Here is a 21,135-nt window from a genome sequence, read left to right as displayed (position 1 = left end):
CGGTAGTTTTTTGTTTGTTTGTTTTTGAGACAGAGTTTCTTTATGCAGCTCTGGCTGTCCTGGAACTCTCTATGTAAGAACAGGCTAGCCTTGAACTCACAGTGATAGTCTGACTCCGCCTCCCTAGAGCTGGGATTAAAGGCGTGTGTATGTGTGTATGTGTGTGTGTGTGTGTGTGTGTGTGTGTGTGTGTGTGTGTGTGTGTGTGTGTGTGCCACTAAACCAGGATCAGTGCAAGGACCTCTTCCTTACCGCAAACATTTTGGGCTTAGGAACCCCAGATGGTTCCCTGGAATGGTCGACAGTTAGGCCTTGAAGGACCAAGAATGTAGGGAGAGCTCGCCTGAGTTTCGGGGCAGCTACAGGTCTGGCTGAGAGATTGGAGAGGGACTCAAAGGCAAGCTTAAGCCAATTCACCTACATCCCGGGAATCTCTCCTTCCTGGTTCCACCACTCTACCCCTCAAAGGGTTAAAGTAGCTTTCACATGATTTTCCCATCTCCCAGGTAACTTGGGCAGCTGCTTGCAAGGGAAATAAATAAACATCCCGGAACAATTTTTCAGTTCATGAACCTGGCAATGCACCCCAGCCCCCCACATCAAAGAAGCACAACCCTTTGGGTAAAAGGTGCCGGGGGAGGGACTCTGCCAGTTGGCAGGTGCGGGGGGTGGGGTGGGGGGGAAGGGCTGCCCTAGAGAGCGTGGGGCCAGAGGGCGGCACCGAGAATGCCCCTGCCCGCGGCCCGATCCGGTTCTGGGTGCAGCAGGTTTGCGGCGGGCCCGGCGCCCCAGAGGGTTGGGGAAGCGGAAAGAAGTGGGGTGCGGGCGAGCGGGTGCCAGGCGCACACACCTGGCGCCTTGTGGAATGAAATCTTAATTAATTATTAAACTCAGCTCCCGCCGGAGGGAGCGGGGCCGCGGTGGAAAGGGAGGGCGAGCGGGCGCGGTGGGGGCTGGGGATGGGAGGAAGGTGGGGTGAGGAGGGGGCGCAGGGCACCCCGACAGGAAAGAAGCCGACCCTTCTGGGCGGGGCGGGCACCTTCACAGCCAGTGGGTGGCTTCGCCGGCCTCCGCGGACCCCCGGGTGAGGGCGGAGGGCACCCTGCAGGATGCCGCCCTGGGTGGAGGCGGGAGCGCGGGGCGGGCGCACCGACCCTCCCGCGGGGTCTGGAGCCCAGAACAGTGGCCGCTTGTTCGGCGGAGACCCGGGGAGGACGCGGCGGACAGGGGAGGGGGCGCGCGGGGCTCTGGCCTCGCTCACCCGACTCGGGTCCGGGCGAGGGGAGTGGGCAGCTGTGCCCCCGCCTCTGGGAGGGGGAGGGGGTGCCCAGACAAAAGGAGCTTGTGCCTTTAAGGCGGGGAGTCCGGGAGCCGGCGGGGAGGGGACTTCTGGATCCGGGGTAGAGGGCGGCTGCGCTGGACAACAAGGGAGGGGGCGAGGGCCGGAGGCTCTGCCGCGCGGCGGGCGGGACAGCAGGGACGCGCGGGCACGGAGCAGCACGGCGGGACGGCCGGCCGGCCGGCCGGAGCCCGCGGGCGCGGCGGGGCGGCGAGCCGGGGCAGGCGCCGACCCCCGGCAGGTGAGCGCGGGGGAGCGGGCTCCGGCGAGGCTCTCGAAGCGATCGCAGGGGAGTCTGGGCAGTTTGCGGGGTGCCTGAGAAGTGCTGGAGGAGGTGGGAACCTGGGGCTCCTCGGGCCGGGCTGGAGGCTCCCACCCTCGCCCCACGCCACTGAGCTTTCCTTCCTGCCCTCGCCAGAGTTTTCAGGCTTGCCCAGAGAAGCGGAGAAGAAGGCATGCACGAGGGGAGGAGATGCCCCCTGAGGTTGGCATGGGGATGGGAGGGGGTGAGTTTGGAGTGTTTGAGACAGCGCTGAGAGGAGAGGGAGGCCCCTTCCCTGCCCTCACCCTGAACCTTTGGAATGAGAGGGTAGGATCAGTGCCTACTTCCCCAAGGCCTGTTGCGGGGTGGGCAGGGGTGTGGTGTGGTGTGGGCAGACTTTATTCAGAGTAGGCCCAGCGGCCTGACTGAAAAGCCAGAGGTGGGACTAGGTGGTGGCAGAGTCTTTCCGTGTACCTGTGTCCCCAGAGTGTCTCTGTAGCCAGAGGGCCTGAGGGGGAATTGTATGGTTGGAACTGGCTATGGGAGCCTTCTTTGGTCCTTAGGGAGAACCAGGGCTGGGGTAGGCTGTGCTGAACCTACAGGCCCTGGGGAGGTTCCTCTGCATCTGGAAAGGCCTGGATATTGAGAGGGCTGGGTTCCAGCATGGTGAGTGTCGGGCCTTCCCCTGGGCACAATCCTTCTATGTGAACTTTCTGAAGTCTTTTAAACCATTTTGCCAACCAGGGCAGAGGCAGATAGACCCTGGGGATGAGGTGGCTGAGAGGTGGCCAGGAGGAGGGTTGGGCGAAAGAGTGGGCAGAGCCATTCTTGAGGCGAAGCCTTGGCTTCCAGACCCTGGTCGCAGGCTGAAGGATCAGGATTTGGGAGGGACTTGAGGTCTGGGAGACGCTGCTGGGCCTGGGACTACGGGACTTGGCGCTAAATGGACATGACTTTGGCTGTGGGAGCTGATTGTGTATGGAACAGCAGATCTGTGAGAGAGAGCAGAGGGACCAGGCCTCAGGGGACGGGGAGGTCAGAGGACCAGGCATAAGGCTCAAGAGCCCGAGGGCAGAAGAGGGACATGGTCTGCGCTTTTGGAATTCATGGGGAGGGGTCCCGGAACAGGGAGGGTTGGGGGGGGAAACATATAGAGACATTTTGTGGCTTGGAACAATGCCTTCTGGTTTCCTGCTAGACTAGCCCGCAAGTTCTCCAGGGTGGGCAGTGCCTGAGGAGGGCCCAGGATGGGATAGTTGCACAGTTGCAGAGCTCTGAAGCTATCCCCGTGGGGAGTCAGCATGTTCTCCAAGGGTCATCCATATCTCTGATAGTGTCTGCCCCTTCCTCTGGGGGTATGAGCCAGATGCTAGGATGTGCTTCCAGGGGCTGGGAACATGGCCAGAAACAGGTCCTTTGGGAACAGAGACCTGGGCGGGTGGTAGATAAGAGCGGGGAAGGGGACTGGAGAATGGGAGGAGGCGGAAGCAAAATGTCATGGTGTGTGGAGTGGGGCGGTGCACAGTGGTAAACTGCACTCTGTGTTCTGTCTCCAGCAGCCCTGGAGACTGACAGCAGGGGACATAGGGTCTAATAGAACCAGGCATCTGATTGGCCGCAGGGGTACATGTTCTCCTTGCTCATGACTATTGTCTTTCCATCTCTTGGACACTGGCGGAGCTTTGCACTCAAAGGTTTGTAAGGTGGGGAGAACTAATATTTATAGTGTACGACATGGCAGGGAGTGTTTGATTCTCTCATCAGGACCATTCCACTCCCACCTTTCAGGGGAAGAGACTGAGAGCAGGGGGCGGGCAGGTGGCTAGCTTGTCCCAGCCCGATGGCAAATCCCTTTACGGTGTGAAACCTGGTCTTGTGCCAAAGATCATGCTTCCAGTGAAGTGTTTTGAATAGGGTTTCTTTGGTGACCTTTTCCAAATGCCAGCCTGACCAGAAGTCTTGTACTTCTGATTTATTTGTCCTTCAAGATGGTGCTGTTGGCATTAAGAAGTTGAAGGGCATGCTACCCTGTGGCTGTAGAAAGGACCCTGGCAGAACTTGGCCGAGGGAGACCCAGAGATGGAGTGCAGAGAAGTCCCCAGCTCAGGTTCTGCTTTCGGCCCCCCCTCCCGCCCCCCAGCAGCTGCTCGGAGTGTTGTTCTTCTCTCCCAGTGTCTGGTTCTGTGGCCACCTGGGGCAGGTGCTGTGTGAGCCAGCTCTCTAGTTCCCTAGTGAGTACAAATGTCAGTGCTGTCAGCTCAGTGGGTGTAAGTACAAGGGGCCCCTCGGGGTGCCCTGCGGGTATGGAGGAGTATGACCTGGGTGGTGGTGTCATCCATGGATGACACTGCGTTCATGCTCAGCCAGGACACATGGTAAGGTGGTTGTTATGGAGTCATCCATGCCGGTCCAAGGCTTGTCTTGTCCTTCCCGGGAATTTAGGATCCAAGACTGATTCGGTTGTCCAGGGTCTCTACGTGGGTAGGCCATAGAAAATTGTCTTGTTCATCACCTTTCGTTTTTCTCAAATCTGTCCTGGTCTCTCCACCCCACCCCCCCCACCCCACCCCGCCACCCTCGCCCTCTGCCCATGGTCTTAGGACCAGCTTCACAGGCTTTTGGTGAAGATGGAAATTCAGATGAAATCAAGCATGTGAAAAGCTCTTGAAAGTTTGTGACAGAGAGAAAATATAATCTAGCTAACGGCCGTCCATCCACTCAGCAAACATGTAGGAGTGGCAGACACCACAGTATGCGTACACACACACACACACACACACACACACACAAGACAAAACCATGCCCAAATCCTTGCCTTCACCGAGTTGGCATTCCAGTTAGGAGTGACAGACAATTGAACAAATAAGAAAAATTATAGAATGGCCGTTGCTGATAAGAGCCATGGAGGGAGAAAAATTATAAAGCTGGGAAGAGAGATAGGGAGCCCCAGGAAAGGGAGTTGCTATTTTCAAAGGGTGGTAAGAGGCGTGCTGATAAGGGACTTGGGCTGTGACCTGAAGGAGCTCTTGTTCGGGATGGGAACAGTGAGTACCAGCATGCTGGTCTGGGCTGAGCTCGGGTACGTGGGAACAACGGACAAGCAGGTGCCGTGAGGAAGATGAGGATTGTCATTATTAGCGGTTACTGGATGTTGGCCACCCCATAGCGCCCATGCCCTCAAGCTTCCCTATTGTCTCCCCATCTCTTTACCTGTCATACTAAGCATGGGAGCCGAGGCCTTGTGCGGTCTAGACAAGCATCTGATACCAAACTCCACTCCATGCCCAGCCCACCTTTCTTCTTGTCTTTTTTTTTTTGGTCATATATTTATTGAGTACCTACTGTTAGCCAGACCTAATACCTGGCTTTGGAGATAAAGTGCTGATCAAAATATGTGTAGTTCCTACTCTCATAGAGCTTAGAGTCCTAGGGACAGAGGCATCTATTAAACAAGGAATGATTTAATTATAAATGACAATAAGTACTGTGGAGGAAATGAACAGAAGTGAAACTAGACCAAACTTGGTCTAGGGGTGGGTGGGGCTGGGAGGTCTTCCCTGAGGAAATAACACTTGAGCTGTGACCTGTGGGAGAAATTGAATTTAGCTTGCTGAAGTGTATGTGTGTGCTTGTGTATGTACACGTGTGTGTGTGTGATAAGGAAGGATGTGGAAAGAGAGTGCTTTTTGTATAGAGGTCATCAATTGGCAGTTCAAAGTAGAACTCATTCCATTGACAGGATTTATTTGGCTTGTATGTAACGTTGTAAAACATACATCAATTAATAACATTTAAAAACTGGGAGATGTCATACTGAAATCCAAGGCTTTCTTTGGCTTCTGCAGAAAAAATTAGAAGTTCAGGCCCCATTGGGGCACCAGTGGCCCAACTGGTACTACATGGTTCTTGTCCTCATGTCTGTCTGTCAAATGTGTTTTTCTCTTTGTCCTTGACATGGGTACCCTGGTTTGTGGTGATGAAGTCAGTACTGTTGGGTGGTGGTGCACGCCTTTAACCCCGGTTCTCAGGAGACAGAGGCTGGGGCAGGTGGATCTCTGTGAGTTTGAGGCCAGCCTGGTCTACAGAGTGAGTTCCAGGACAGCTAAGGCTGCACAAAGAAACCCTGTCTCGAAAAACCAAAAACAAACAAACAAACAAAAAAACAACAACAGTATTAACATTAGGGTAAATTAGGTGTACTGGCTTTGCAGGCTAGTCAAGCTTAGAATCTTGCTTTTTCTTTTCTTTTTTTTTTTAATTTTTAAAATTTACTTTTATGTGCATTGGTATTTTGCCTGTATGTATGTCTGGGTGAGGGTGTTGGATCTCCTGGAACTGAGCCATGGACAGCTATGAGCTGGGAATTGAACCCTGGGTCCTTCGGGAGAGCAGACAGTACTCTTAACCTCTGAGCCGTCTCTCCAACCCTCAGGATCTTGGTTCTTTTACTTGTATGGTGGCTGTGTCTTTTCCACCTCTCTATGTCCCAGTTCCTTACCTGTTGAGCGGGAAGGCTGCTGCCACCTCAGGATAGTTTTATCAGGATGTGGGGCATAGAGAACAGAGCTGTAGGAAATGCTCAGGGAATAAGCTACTATGGTGGCTGTGGCCACAACGGTGGTATTAATACCCATGTCCTTCCTCCCGGCAGCATGTCATGGTTTAGTGGCCTCCTGGTTCCCAAAGTGGATGAACGGAAGACAGCTTGGGGCGAACGCAACGGGCAGAAGCGCCCACGCCATGGGACTCGGGCCAGTGGCTTCTGCGCACCCCGCTACATGAGCTGCCTTAAGGATGCAGAGCCACCCAGCCCCACTCCTGCGGCTCACGCTCGGTGCCCCTGGCAGGATGAGGCCTTCATCAGGAGGGCTGGCCCAGGCAGGGGGATGGAGCTGGGGCTGCGGTCCGTGGCCTTGGGTTTTGATGACACTGAGGTGTCACCGCCGCTGGGGATGGCTGAAGTGGCACCAGATACATCGCCTAGGAGCAGTCGGTCCTGCTGGCACCGTGTGGTGCAGGTTTTCCAGTCTAAGCAGTTCCGCTCGGCCAAGCTGGAGCGCCTGTACCAGCGGTACTTCTTCCAGATGAACCAGAGCAGCCTCACACTCCTCATGGCAGTGCTCGTCCTCCTCACAGCCGTACTCTTGGCCTTCCACGCTGCACCCGCCCAGCCTCAGCCTGCTTACGTGGCCCTGCTGACCTGTGCCGCCACCCTTTTCGTGGCGCTCATGGTAGTGTGTAACCGGCATAGCTTCCGCCAGGACTCCATGTGGGTGGTGAGCTACGTGGTTCTGGGCATCCTAGCAGCTGTGCAAGTCGGGGGTACCCTCGCGGCCAGCCCACACAGCCCCTCAGCAGGCCTCTGGTGCCCCGTGTTCTTCGTCTACATCACCTACACGCTCCTTCCCATCCGCATGCGCGCCGCAGTGCTCAGTGGCCTGGGCCTTTCCACCTTGCATTTGATTTTGGCCTGGCAGCTCAACCGTGGTGATCCCTTCCTCTGGAAGCAGGTAGGTGCCGACGTAGGGTGCACTGGGGAGGAGCGGGAGGGGGACTTGCTGAGTTGGGAGATGTCTGGATCTATCAGGCTGGGGTTTCAGGGGTTGGCCTCTGCTTGGACAGGTCCGTAGTGTGTCACCAATAGGCCAGTCTTTACCTCTTTGGCCTAGGTCAGTAAAATTAGTGTAGTCTGCAGATAGGCTATGTGCAGACCTTGCATCTCTGACCTCTTGTTGACCCCCGAGACTCAAGCTCTGGTTGGTGTCAGCCCCCCCAAGGGAAGCAGCTGTAGGTGGTTAATGACACTTCCACAGGCAAAGGCCCCTTCTCCTTGCCAAAGGCTGCAGCCCGTAGCCCACCATGGCCTCACAAACAGAGAGCAAGTTCTTCTTGGGCTCCTGGGGTGAGAAGCTGGGGTGCTCTGGCATGATGCCTTTCTTGGCCTAGAACAGAACATACCTTTTAAAAGTACCTTTATAGCTAGTTTGTGGTGCAGCAAGAGCCCACCGGGCAGTGTCAGACCTCTTAAAGGGCCAGACCTATCTACCTGTGCTAGGTCCTAGGTATTCTCTTCTAGGCTGCCTGTGAAGTGAGGATTTGGGGAGAACTGCTGTTCTAGGGGAGAAGCTTAGGAGTAGGGCCTCCCTTCCCCCACTTGTGCCGGACTTGCCAGAAGGTGGGTGTGTGGCTCTTCTCTGCTCTCAGCTGGCCTGGTGCCCAGGGCCCAGCCCAGTGCCTGATGGGGGAGGCTGAGCCTGGGAGGCCCCGGAACTGCCAGCCTCCTACCTCCCCAGGGTGCTTGGCTTCAGTTTCACCCCGTGGGGTCTCTGCAGATGCATTCCGGGGATGGTAGAGACAATTGTGCTGCTTGCACCCATCTGTGGGGCTGTGGCTGCCCATTCAGCTTCTGGGAACGGAGAGCTTCTGGGTCTCATGTGCCCACCGGGGCCTGTGTTTCTGCATGGAGCAGGGACCTGTAGCCTCCTTGGTCAGTCCCTTCCCAGATCCAGCCCGACTCGTGTTCATAGGGAGAACTCGTCTTCCTGACCCACTCGTTGAGACATGCTGAGCAGTGACATTGGTTAGGCTAGGGTCACCTCCAGAGCCTTGGCATCCATTTTTTCTCACGGTAGATAGGGATATGTGTGTAGAGAGTTATTTCAGTCCCTCACCCCTCTTCCCCTTCCCTCCACTGTGACTCACATTTTCCTCTTGGGCTCCTGGGACCAGGAAGGGAAGTTGCCTGGATTGCCCCCTCCTACTCCCCCACTGGGGGCTATTCTTAGAAGCCCCCAAGGGAGATAGACTGCCCCCTCTTCACCCCTGCTACCGAGAGGGGAAGTTCTGCATAGGCGCTCTGGGAGCTGCGTGGACAGGGAGGGCAGCCGAAGGCCAGTGCTAGCGGGGTCAGTGCTGGGGCTAAGAGCTCGGAGTTAGCCAGGCCTCAGTTTTACACGGAGGAATCGAAGTCCTGTCCAAGTCTGCAGGGCTCGTTCTGGTTCAGGGCAGTTGGTGTGCATTCCCTCTCCTCTCCCTAACCATAGCCCTGCCCCGTGGAGCTTGGGTGGAGTCCCAGTGCCACGTTAACCCCTGAGTCTCCAGCAACACTGAGACGGGCTTCCCTTGGACTTGCTCTCCAGTCAGTTCTGCTGACTGATTTAGGACTGGCTGTGCTGAGGGTGGGGGCTTAGGCATGAGGCCTTGATGGAGTATGTGTGTAAGAGTTGGAGGCGGGGAGAGGGAGGAGGAGGAAGAGGGGAGAGGGAGGAGGAGGAGAATCATACTTGGTGGTAGGGGTGGCCATGCGTTCTTCCTACTAGTCAAATTGATGGCTGCCAAGCCTGTGCTCTGAGACTGGCCTTCAGGAGTGGATTATATCAGACAGTGGGGGTGGGACAAAGGCTCTGGAGTCTGATTGTCCAGGATTCCAGTCTCATGCCAGCTATAACCAACTGCGGGCTCTTGGGCAAGTAACTGGGCTCCTTCGTGTTTGACTCGCACAACTGTGAAGTAGGATACTGTTACCTTATTCATAGACTTGTGAGAAATCCATCAGTTAATATATGGAACGCATCCTTAGGATCCTAGACATTGCAGGTGGCCAGCAAACTGGCAACTATAATAACAACAGTAATAGCGGCTTACACCTGCGACCCTATCGCTTGGGAATCTGAGGCAGGAGGATTGCCGTGAGTTTGAGGCCAGCCTGTAATGTCACATAGTGAGACCCTATCTCAAAAATTCAACAACAGTAACAACAAAACTCAATAGTGGTCATTCTTATTATTCAATCTGGTGTAGGGGAGGCTTTAGAGGTATTATCCCTCTTGTTTGGGCTATAGTTGAGTAAATGGAGGCCCAGATAGAGGAAGTGACTTGTCCTGGTTCACCTGGTTTACCCAGAAGTGGATGGGAAGCTCGGACCTCCTTGGTGCTTCGCTATGAGGAGAGCCGCATGCAGAAGGAACACTTGTCTTTTGTCAGCATTGTTTGTGGGGCAGGAGATTACAGGGTACTGAGGCTAGGACCGTAACCTATGTGGCTGTGGTTAGTGTTCCTGCTTCTGAAGCTGTGAACAGCTCATCTTTCTGGTCAAAGAGTGATCTAGGCAGGCTGGGATCTGGAGATCTCTAGGGAGGAACAGTGTGTCACAGGGATGGCACAGCTTGGGGACAAACAGAGTGCAGGGCTTTGTTTCCTGCTCACCGTATGTCGTATGTCCTGAGAGAGCCCAGGAGCTAGTGTGCGTGGGTGTGTGGATGCATGGGTGCTGGGGAGATGGTCATTCATCTACCTGTGCCACCCTCCTACAGCTCGGTGCTAACGTGGTGCTCTTTCTCTGCACCAACGTCATCGGCATCTGCACACACTACCCTGCTGAAGTGTCTCAGCGCCAAGCCTTTCAGGAGACCCGAGGTTACATCCAGGCTCGGCTGCACCTGCAACATGAGAATCGCCAGCAGGTGGGGGCCACTTCCCTCAGCTGGGGCATTCCTTTCTCTTCCCCCCCCAGTACCTTGTAGGTCAGACCCGCGCCTTGTCTGTGGCTATGGAACGCAGTGTGAATGGTCCCCAAGGACTGTGCATCACACAGGCCCCTGGGAGTCCTGTCCTGTTCAAGGGTGGGAGGGAGTATTCAGGAGCGCATGAGGTGGGGCGGGGTGGCGGGGAGGGAGACTGCATTGAGTGGAGATTGGAGAGCTAGGGACGGATGACTTCTGAGGGCAGTGTTAGGCAGCGTCAGGCCAAGGTCCAGAAGGGATGCTTAGGTCACAGAGATATGGTAGGGCTCTGAGAATGTGGAAGGAACAAGAAGGATCAAAATGGAAAGCAAAGAGGTAGTAGTGGTTGAAACCACTGGTCTAGGAACGGCTGCTGCTATCGGTGTTGCCCCAGCATGTTGCCATGGAGATGAAAGAAGACATCAACACAAAAAAAGAAGACATGATGTTCCATAAGATCTACATCCAGAAGCACGATAATGTCAGGTAGAATGGGGAGAGGGGACAGTGCCAACAGGGTTGCCGGGTGTCAAAGAGTCCTCGAGGGCTACGAGGCCCATCTCTCTTCTGCTGTTGTCCACAGCATCCTATTTGCGGACATTGAGGGCTTCACCAGCCTGGCCTCCCAGTGCACTGCGCAGGAACTGGTCATGACCTTGAACGAGCTCTTTGCCCGGTTTGACAAGCTGGCTGCGGTGAGGGTGCTGGGGACTGGGGACAGTGCCAACCGTGATGACCTCACAGCATCGCTGGAGGCAGTTGGGGGAGTGTATGTGGGGGGCAGAGGTTGCGTTGAAGGTGGTGGGCCAGGTGTGCTGGGTGATCAGGAGAGTGAAGGTGATCCTCCACCTCTTCCTCTTTAGGAGAATCACTGTCTCAGGATCAAGATCTTAGGAGACTGTTACTACTGTGTGTCAGGGCTGCCTGAAGCCCGGGCAGACCATGCCCACTGCTGTGTGGAGATGGGAGTGGACATGATCGAGGCCATTTCGTAAGTAATGCCCCTTCCCAGGCCTTCTGCATCTGTGGCTTCCCAGGCTGCTCCTACTCTGATGTGTCTTTAGGAATTTTCCCTTGTCTTTGTAGCTCTTTATCTTTGAGATGGATTTATCACTGGGCACTGGGGCGAGAGTGGATCTTCCTCCGGTCTGTGTGAAGACCCCTGTGCTCCTTCTGACCCCAGCCTGCTTGCTGGAGGGTTCAGGGAGCTGCCAAGCAGGCTGGGGCTGGCAAGAGCTCAGTCCTACAGGGTAGCGGTGGCCCCTGTTGTACATAGTTCTTAAGCCTTTGTCCTTGAGTCCCAGGTATCCTCCTGCCCATGTCTAGTCAGAGCTGTGCTCCTGTCCCCTGCTTCTGCTTCTGTCTTTGCCTGGGATGCTTGGATTTTTTTTTTTTAATTTTTAAAATCACATTTATTTATTTACTCTGTGTATGTATGTAGGTGTGGATGCACCTGCCATGGTGCATGTATGTTGGTCAGAGGATAACTTGGAGTTAATTTTCTCCAACTGTGTGGGTCCCAGGGACCAAACTCAGGTAGTCAGGCTTGGTAGAAGGTGCCTTTACCACTGAGCCATCTTGCTGGCCTCAGCGTGGGTTCTTGACTAGAGGACGAGAAGACAGCTTGGAACTGATCTGGAGTTGCCTCTCCCCAGGCTGGTACGTGAAGTGACTGGTGTAAACGTGAACATGCGTGTGGGCATCCACAGTGGACGTGTGCACTGTGGCGTCCTTGGCCTGAGGAAATGGCAGTTTGATGTGTGGTCCAATGACGTGACCCTGGCCAACCACATGGAGGCTGGAGGCCGGGCCGGGTAAGTGGAAGGGTCCAGTTGGTGGCAGGGGTGGGTGGGTGGGAGAGCCAGGGTCTCACCTCCTGGCCCCATACAGTCGCATCCACATCACTCGGGCCACGCTGCAGTACCTGAATGGGGACTATGAGGTGGAGCCAGGCCGCGGTGGTGAACGCAACGCGTACCTCAAGGAACAGTGCATCGAGACCTTCCTCATCCTGGGCGCCAGCCAGAAACGGGTCAGGGGCCAGGGCAGGAATGCTGGGAGGGGCTGGAGGGAGAGAATTAAACAGGGAGGTGCTGGCAAAGGCCTTCTTGGGGTTCCACTTCTGAGCCTGCGTTCATGCTGGTCACACAGAAAGAGGAGAAGGCCATGCTGGCCAAGCTGCAGCGGACACGTGCCAACTCCATGGAAGGGCTGATGCCACGCTGGGCGCCTGACCGTGCCTTCTCCCGGACCAAGGACTCCAAGGCGTTCCGCCAGATGGTGAGGGGCTCGCTCTCTGCACTGTGACTGGGGGGGGGGGGGGGGGTGTGTCTCATTTTGTGGTTTCCCTCAAAGTGAGGGAAGGTTCTGTTCCCCTTCTTCCTATAGCTGTCATCTCCACGTGTGTGTTCTAAAATTGGAAGCGGGGGAATAGTTTCACCCAAAGGGCCACAAGTCTCCCGAAGTGTGCGTGGAGATACTCCCGACCTAGTATTAGAATAGGAAAGGTACTGGGGGTGATCGTGGTTCGCGTCTCTCCTCCCTCACACATTCTGTTTCTTTTTCCAGGGCATTGATGATTCTAGTAAAGACAAGTAAGTTAGTCTATGGGATGGGGCGGGTCAGGGAGGGAGGGAGAAGGCGTATGTGGCCTGGGATGGGCTGGGGGAGCTGAGACCTCCCATTTCTTATGGTGTGTAGGAGGAGCAGGTGCCACACACATAGCTCACATAGCCGCCTTCTCCGGCTGCTGCCGGAGCCTTGCCCTTCTCATTGCTTATCACGTGGCATTATTCATGCACCCGGTGAAACCTGTGTCCTGTTATCAGCCGTGGTGCCCAAGATGCTCTGAACCCTGAAGATGAGGTGGATGAGTTCCTGGGCCGTGCCATTGATGCCCGGAGCATCGACCAACTGCGTAAGGACCACGTGCGCCGGTTCCTGCTCACCTTCCAGAGACAGGATCTTGAAAAGAAGGTTTGGGGGAAACAGGGGCCGAAGGACAGGGCTGGAGGGAGGGAGGGCCTTGCTGGGAGGCTAAACACAAGTTGAAGGAGCAGGAGGACGTGTTGGGGGTGGGAAGAGACCACCGCACGGGTGGCAGCTCATATACCTCGGGCCAGCTGTTCCCCACAAGGCCCTGGGAGTACCCTGCTCTTGCTGTCCATGCCATCGCTGCCAAGGCAGGACCCAGCACCCAGCTCCCTCTCCTCTCTTCCCTCAGTATTCACGGAAGGTAGACCCTCGCTTCGGAGCCTACGTCGCCTGCGCCCTTCTGGTGTTTTGTTTTATCTGTTTCATCCAGCTCCTCATATTCCCACAGTGAGTCCCCTATCCCTTTCACTACATCCCCAACTTTCCTAACCCCCTGTGCAAGCCACTGGTCTCTGAGACCTGTTCTGGGGGAGGGAACAAGGATGCCCAGACTTTGCTGATTTCCCCTGGTCCTTGTCCTGCTCCAGCTCCACCCTAATGCTTGGGATCTACGCCAGCATCTTCCTGCTGTTGCTGGTCACTGTGCTGATCTGTGCCGTGTGCTCCTGTGCCTCTGTAAGTAGGGGGACTTCCCCGAGACCGTTGGGTGAAGAGGGGGTTCCCATGGAAGAGGGAGGAGGAGGAGGAGGAGGAGGAGGAGGAGGAAGAGGAGGAGGAGGGCATGTCTCTTGTTAGACCCGCTTCTTGGCTGGTCTTCCCTCTTAGCAAAGGCTGCTTCTAACTCTTGGTCTCTTGCTATCGAAGTTCTTCCCCAAGGCCCTGCAGCGCCTGTCCCGCAGTATCGTCCGCTCACGGGCGCACAGCACGGCAGTTGGCATCTTTTCAGTTCTGCTCGTGTTCATCTCTGCCATCGCCAGCATGGTAATTCTCCCATCTCCACCCTATGCCAGGCACTTTGTGAGAACTGAGAGTGTTTCCAGCCTTTGGGGAGCCTGCTGTCCCGGGGCAGGGGCGGGGGCAATTCTTGTTCTCACTCTTCGTTACTCCTTTCTTTCGTCACCCCTGAGAATTCTAGTCCGTGAAGTGTAAGGCGTAAGGTATAAGGTGTAGCCCTTGTAACCCTTTCTCTCGTTGGCTATCCTGACGCACACCCAACTTTTTCAGTTCACCTGCAATCACACCCCGATAAGGACCTGCGCGGCCCGGATGCTGAATTTAACCCCAGCGGATGTCACCGCCTGCCATCTACAACAGCTCAATTACTCTCTAGGACTGGATGCTCCCCTGTGTGAGGGCACCGCACCCACCTGCAGCTTCCCTGAGGTGTCCGAGCAGTGTTCAGGCAGAGGGGGTTGCTTTGACACAGTTTCCAGCCCCTCTGTGCCAGGCTTGGTGATGGGCACCCCAGAGCCAGGAACTCAAAGCGTTCCCCCAACTCTAGGAGTAACCAGGGCCCCCCCTCTGTGTAGCTGGGCATGAGCTGTAAAAAGAGTTGGGGCTGGAAGGTGGTGGGGGAGGTCAGTGAGGCAGGGGGATGCAGGGTTCTTCCTGCTCCGGGCGCCCAACGCTCCGACGTCACCCAACACAGCCTCTACTGTCATCCCCTCCCCCAGTACTTCGTCGGAAACATGCTGCTGAGTCTCTTGGCCAGCTCGGTCTTCCTGCACATCAGCAGCATCGGCAAGCTGGCTATGACCTTTGTCTTGGGGTTCGTCTATTTGGTGCTGCTCTTGCTGGGACCCCCGGCCACCATATTTGATAACTATGACCTGCTGCTTGGTGTCCATGGCTTGTAAGTTCACTCTCAGCCCCTTCTGTGCCTCAGAGGTCTGTCTTCCTGACCCTTCTGGGCTGAGAGTCTCCAGAACGGAGGCCCTTGGGATGTACAACTCACTTGTGGGAGAAAGGGAAGGGAGGGGGAAGAGTTCCCCCTGGCACGTGACCTTAGGTATTTACCCCCCAAAATTCCAGTTGTGACAAATTCCTGGGTCTTTAGGCTAGACCAAAAAAAAAAAAAAAAAAAAATCCCCATATTTGCCTGGTGCTTTCCTACCCACTGGGTTTTGGTTTTGGTTTTTCGAGACAGGGTTTCTCTGTGTAGTTTTGGCGCCTTTCCTGGATCTCACTCTGTAGGCCAGGTTGGCCTTGAACTCAACAGAGATTCACCTGACTCTGCCTCCCGAGTGCTGGGATTCAAGGTGTGCCCCCAATGACCACCCGGCTCTGCCCACTGTCTTACCGTGTGTAGTTCATAGTGTTGCATGGGGGCAGAGCTCTGACTAAAAGCCAACCCTTCTGGCCCCTTGTGATAGGTGGCCGTAGTTTGTGGTAAGGATGGTAGGGGCCTGCTGGGCTTAAGTCCTCAGCCTGCTTCTCATTAGCTTTGTAACCTTAGTGAGTTAACTTCTCTAAGCCTGAGTTTTCTCCTCGGTGAATGTTAGTACGGCCTGTATCTCAGGCCGGTGGGGACTATTACAGTAACGAATGCTCCTGGAGCCTCATGACATCCTTGGCACGTGCTGAACCTTTCAGATGTGGTACTTAGGTCTGACCCCTGTTTCACTGACGAGGGTTTGAAGCAACTTGTCCTGGCCTGTTTAACTGCTAGGTGAGGAGCACCTACTCGGGAAAGGCTTAACCTTTGCCCTCGTTGGGCTAATTTATGTGAGCAGAGGCTCTGCCCACAGGCTGGATTAGTGACTGGGCTCATCGAGGGAGTCTCTGTGGCCCTCCAGTGTCCCTTTGGCAGCCAGTAGCCAATGACTTTTGTATCTTCCTGCCAGGGCTTCCTCCAATGAGACCTTTGATGGGCTGGACTGGTAAGTGGGGGCTCTGAGACAGCCATGGAGGGGGCTGGTCGGTGTCTCCTACAAACACCAAGCAGGCCTCTTGGTTATTTTCAGCCCAGCTGTAGGGAGGGTGGCACTCAAATTTATGACCCCTGTGATTCTGCTGGTTTTTGCGCTGGCACTGTATCTGCATGCACAGCAGGTGGAGTCAACCGCACGCCTGGACTTCCTCTGGAAACTCCAGGTGATTCGGATGGACCTCTGCGGGAGGGAGAGGCTCCTGGGGGCAGAGCCTAGGCCAAGCCAGAAACGCGCCTCTTGCTAACTGGCTAGGGCTGAGGCTGCCCAAGCCCACCCTGGTTCCATGCCTTCTCTGTGTCCACATCTCCTGTCCCCTCTCCCATCTTGTCCCTGCCCCCTTCACCCCTTTGCCTGTCATGTAGGCCTTCTGTGCCCGGGTCTTTCTTCCTCCACGTGGCTCCCTCTGATGCCCATCTTCAGACCTTGGCCACTGCGCCCGCCCCTTGTGGATGTTGGGCAGTGGGTGACGGATGTGGTGCCCACAGGCAACAGGGGAGAAGGAGGAGATGGAGGAGCTGCAGGCCTACAACCGACGCTTGCTGCATAACATTCTGCCCAAGGACGTGGCTGCCCACTTCCTGGCCCGAGAGCGCCGCAATGATGAGCTCTACTACCAGTCCTGCGAATGTGTGGCCGTCATGTTCGCCTCCATTGCCAACTTCTCTGAATTCTACGTGGAGCTGGAGGCCAACAACGAGGGCGTCGAGTGCCTGCGGCTGCTCAATGAGATCATCGCCGACTTTGATGAGGTGCTTGCTCCTTGGCTAGTGCTGGCAGAGTTGGGACAATTCGGGGACCAGGGAAATGGGGCAGACTTGGGGTGAAAAAGCCATGAATTAGATGGGGTGAGTGTCCCTGGCCCTGTCAGAGGCAGCAAGGTGGTCAGCCTCAGTGGGGCGGGGTCATCCTTGTTGAGAATCAGAAGAGGACTTGAGGGTCTAGGAGGAGGATGGCAGGATAGGTGTCGGGTGATGTGATGGAAGAGGGAGACGGTAGGCTGTGGGAAAGTCCATATGAGACCAAGCAAGCGAGATGACCTCTTGAACAGTGAGAATGGGAGCAAAATGTGAGGAACTGTCCTGAACACCCAGGTCAGGGATGGATGGTCTGTTATTATGAGGAAAGTCCCTCCCTCCCTCTGGGACACAGTTCCCCAAAACACGTCAGAGTGTTTCTGCTGCAGGGGACCATCAGTTAACCTTCTGAAGCTGTACACCCAGTTCCTTGCCCAGGGTCCTGAAGTGCCCTGTTTTCTTGGCTTCTCAGACCTACACTGAGAACAGCAGTTGGAAGGGGGGCTCACCCAGACAGTGGGGGCTATTGAGGGAGGAGGAGAAGAGAGCTGAGGCATGACAAGGAGTGAGCTTGGAAGAGACCTGGGTCTGGCTTGACAGACACTCCCCCCCTCACCCCACCCCACCCCCGCCATTGTCCAGATCATCAGTGAGGAGAGGTTCCGGCAGCTGGAGAAGATCAAGACGATCGGCAGCACCTACATGGCCGCCTCTGGGCTAAATGCCAGCACCTACGATCAGGTGGGCCGCTCCCACATCACCGCCCTGGCAGACTATGCCATGCGGCTTATGGAGCAGATGAAACATATCAACGAACACTCCTTCAACAATTTCCAGATGAAGATCGGTGAGGGCCTGTCTGTTTTTCTGGGACATTTGTGGGTAAAGCTGAAGGTATGGGTTGGGTACGGTCCCCGGTTCTCCATCAGGATTCCTTAGAGATCTTGCCTCCCACCCTCATGTCAAGACTGGTACTAAGGACAAAGACCATTTATTTTGAGTCTTCCATGGGCTGGGGTTTTGTCCTAGATATTTTGAGTGCGTTTTAATTCTCACATTAAGCACCCTCCTCCCTGCTTTAAGATGAGAATAACACTCAGAGATGAACTTGGTGAAGGCTGGAGGACTAGCAGGCAGCTTTGTCTAAAGGCCGCTGTCTGGTATCTGTGTGTGTGCTCAGTCTGATAGAGACACTTCTCGAACGCACTGGTGGAAGGCAGTGATTAATAGCATAGGTCTGGAGTCTGGCTTGACTTCCCACAGCTCTATTTACAGGCTCGGGAAGTTAGTTACCCCAACATCTTGTCTGTAAGAGGGTAGCAGCAGTATGAGCAGTGAACACAGAGATGCATCCAGCATGTACAGCAATAGTTGTCTGGACTCGGGAGCTACCTCAGCTGCCACACCCAGACTTTTGTTGTTTTAAACCACCAGAAGAATCGTCCCCTTTCCACGTTTTTTTCCTCCCCCTTTGGGTCCTTCTCAAGATGCAGGGGAAGATGAATTTCGGAGTGATCCTGAGCAAGAGCCTCAATCTCTTGCTCTCGACTTTTGCTATTATCTCTACTTCAGGGTTGAACATGGGTCCAGTTGTGGCAGGTGTCATTGGGGCCCGGAAGCCACAGTATGACATCTGGGGAAATACAGTGAATGTCTCCAGTCGTATGGACAGCACAGGGGTTCCTGACCGAATACAGGTGAGGGGATGTGATGCAGGTTGGGAGGGGTGTGGGTCTAGAGGGCTTTCACAAGTCTCTCTGCAGGATAGGGGCAGGGTGACTTTCTTCTGTGGCTGTTGGGGTAGGGGCTGCGGGAGGGGAGCTGGCCTGATGGAGAATTCCTACTGGGCTTCTTGCCAATGCATCGAGGATTCCAGGCTAAGCAGGCTCCCTTCCCACTTCCCCAGGTGACCACGGACCTATACCAGGTTCTAGCTGCCAAGGGCTACCAACTGGAGTGTCGAGGGGTGGTCAAGGTGAAGGGTAAGGGGGAGATGACCACCTACTTCCTCAATGGAGGTCCCAGCAGTTAGCAGAGTGCAGCTGAGATTCAGCTGAAGGGACCAAGGTGGGTATTGAGTGGACTTCCTGCTCGCTGGGTGGAGCTGCCGCAGGGGCCACTGGGCCTCCAGATCTGACAGCAAAAGGGACCACCCCAGCGGGTGCTTGGGCCGTGTTCGTCTGCCTTCAAAATGGCGAAGGAGGGGACACCAAGAGGATTATCCAAGTGACTTTCTGAACTGGAGTAGGGGCTGTTCGCTGTCCTCGCTTGCAGAAACAGCTGAGAGGGCGGCGGCAGAGGCCAGGAAGCCCTCCTGCATGAGAGGGTCCAATGGCAACTCACTATGCTTCCCTGTCTGGGCGACAGGCTCAGGACTGGGTCATTCCTTCCCCTGTTTTTCCTGGGACTATTTTGTACGAAGACTAGGGCGGGCATGAGGAATGCCTGTTCCATGCTTGCCTTTGCTCGACTGTGCCCTCAGCACTGGTCCTGGGCACTCCCAGCCCCAGCCAAGTCTCCTTCCTAGGCACAAGGCAGAGGAAGGAGGTACTGTGGGGACCTAGCTCTGACCACATTTCAGGGGAATGTTTCCATTTGCCAAATCCTAGTCCCGTGATCTGTCCCCAAAGGGGAACAAAGGGACCTCTGATAGCGCAGATTTAGCCTCAGTTCCTGCACGCTCCAGGGAAAGGGGTATCTGGCCCCGTTGGTACTGTGAAAATAACCAGCCAGAGAGCAAACCTGTGTGTGAGGACATCGGAAGATCAGGAACTGGACGTTCACCTGCAGGTGCCCGAGTACAGGTGGCCAGGGAAGAAGGATAACGCCACACTGACCTGAGGCCCCAGTGTGGCCAGGGTCAGCTCCCTCGGCCCGAATGCTCACTTGCTGTCTGCTGGCAAGGGGGCATGGAGCGTCTCTACCCCTTATATTGCCAAATAGAAAAGGGTCAGGGTTCCAAGGAAGATGACCCTGACCTCAAACCTGGCCTCCTGAGTCTGGCACCAGGGAGGGCCTGTGCATTTGTGTAGCTGTGTGTGTGCATGTTGCTTTTTTGTGTGTATGTTTTCTAGGTCTCTGTGTGTCCGTGTGCTCCAGCTCCTCAGCTCCCCGCTTGGGGCTGCCTCCCTCCTGGGGACCTCTGCCTTCTGTGTTAAGGCGGGGTTTCCTGTTTCAAGGGATGGAGAGAAATGCCCGGGTTGCACAGGAGTGGGACGGGGTTTGGTAGCAAAATGAAGAGTGGTCTGGGGAGAGGAGTCCTTTTTGTGCCAAATCCCTAAGTGCCATTTGGGGGCCACATGTGCAGCATGACTGTCCCCCTGCCTAGGGCAGGGGCCCAAGCACCTCTTAATGTCTTGCACTTGAACTCTTGAAAGTTTGAGGTAGAGGCTCAGGCGCTCCCTGGGTTCCTCAGCTTGTGTCTTGGGGTGTGGTATACTTTCTGACTGGGGTAGTGTGGGATCCCTCTGAGGACCCAGATTTTGGTACTAGGGGATGGAGCTGGGAAATTTAAACTCGGCTTTCCCAAGCCTTCAGCCTGAATCTAGCATGGCTAGACTCCAGTCCTGGCTTCCCATCCTCATGAAGCCTGCAAGGGTTGGACTCTGTTCTCTTTCTGTCCTGCCTGCCTTTGACCCCTGCAGCCTCCTTGACTCTGGGCTGAATTAGTTGGTGCCTTGGTTGTCTGTCTGTACCTATTTAAGCCAGAGGCGTACGCCTCAGTCCTGATTGAAGATCACTTTGTCTTAGACGCCGACGAGAAGGCAGAGCAGAAAGAGTTTCGTGGGGGTATGGAAGGGGCAGGCTTTGCCTTGCTCATGCTTCTGGCACTAGCTCTCTGCAGAGGCCTGGTTTCTGGCTTGGTACTGCCTCCCTGGGAACCTCCATGTTCCAGTTGATGGACCACTGGGCACTTGATTAGCTGAGGCAGAGAAGAGGGATTAGCTGGTCCAGACAGAATATTCCTCCGTCTCCCCAAGCTGTATCCCCGGATAGGAAGGGACTACTTGATGCCATCGGGGTGGGAGTGAGTAAGCCAGAATGGGAAGAGCTCAGCTTTGGGTGATCTGTTTGCTTCTTGCCAGGGGGAGGGGCCTGTTCACACCCTGGCTCCCTGTACCACAGTGCCAGCCGTGGCCTTCCCGAGTCACCGTTGCCCCTTTCCTCACCAGTTGGTGGAGGTGTTGGGGTAACGGGAGGCCATGGGCTTTGGTTTTATAAATGCAACCACTGTGGAAGTGGGGGAGGGTGGTGTACCATGTATTTCAGTGAAATATTTAATATATTTAAATATCAATAAAATCAAACTCTTTGTAAAAAAAAAAAAAAAAAAGAAAGAAACTGTCCTGTTGTTTGCAACTCTCTGGGCCCTGGGTTGGGGTCAGAATCGACAAAGCCTGGCGCAGCTGGCCAGCTCTTGTCCGTCCCTGGGATA

General features: G+C 55.3%; 1 protein-coding gene across 9 annotated transcripts in view; it reads left to right on the top strand.

Moving 5' to 3' along the window:
• The first annotated feature begins 536 nt into the window (after positions 1–536).
• Positions 537–21,135, top strand: part of Adcy6 (adenylate cyclase 6) — a 34,874-nt gene continuing 14,275 nt past the window's right edge. For 3 of the 9 annotated variants that reach the window (XR_008220687.1, XM_052748842.1, XM_052748839.1), the window contains exons 1-20: positions 6,253–7,111; positions 9,914–10,063; positions 10,467–10,588; positions 10,686–10,797; positions 10,966–11,093; positions 11,758–11,916; positions 11,993–12,134; positions 12,254–12,382; positions 12,671–12,696; positions 12,931–13,078; positions 13,326–13,423; positions 13,564–13,651; positions 13,841–13,957; positions 14,201–14,359; positions 14,650–14,828; positions 15,820–15,855; positions 15,940–16,069; positions 16,392–16,655; positions 17,343–17,547; positions 18,273–18,397. Coding sequence is in view for 8 of the 9 variants with exons in the window: in XM_052748842.1 (XP_052604802.1) it covers positions 6,254–7,111; positions 9,914–10,063; positions 10,467–10,588; positions 10,686–10,797; positions 10,966–11,093; positions 11,758–11,916; positions 11,993–12,134; positions 12,254–12,382; positions 12,671–12,696; positions 12,931–13,078; positions 13,326–13,423; positions 13,564–13,651; positions 13,841–13,957; positions 14,201–14,359; positions 14,650–14,828; positions 15,820–15,855; positions 15,940–16,069; positions 16,392–16,655; positions 17,343–17,547; positions 18,273–18,397 (3,375 nt within the window). In the remaining variant the exon portion in view is untranslated. The other 6 variants (XM_052748843.1, XM_052748845.1, XM_052748840.1 and 3 more) reach the window with 6 other exon arrangements.

Source organism: Peromyscus californicus, unplaced genomic scaffold (genome assembly GCF_007827085.1).
Source record: "Peromyscus californicus insignis strain IS unplaced genomic scaffold, ASM782708v3 Scaffold_20__1_contigs__length_68692818, whole genome shotgun sequence".
In the NCBI taxonomy this organism is placed as follows: domain Eukaryota; kingdom Metazoa; phylum Chordata; class Mammalia; order Rodentia; family Cricetidae; genus Peromyscus; species Peromyscus californicus.
Note: the sequence above shows the minus strand (reverse complement) of the source record. Positions and strands in the feature narration are given on the sequence as shown.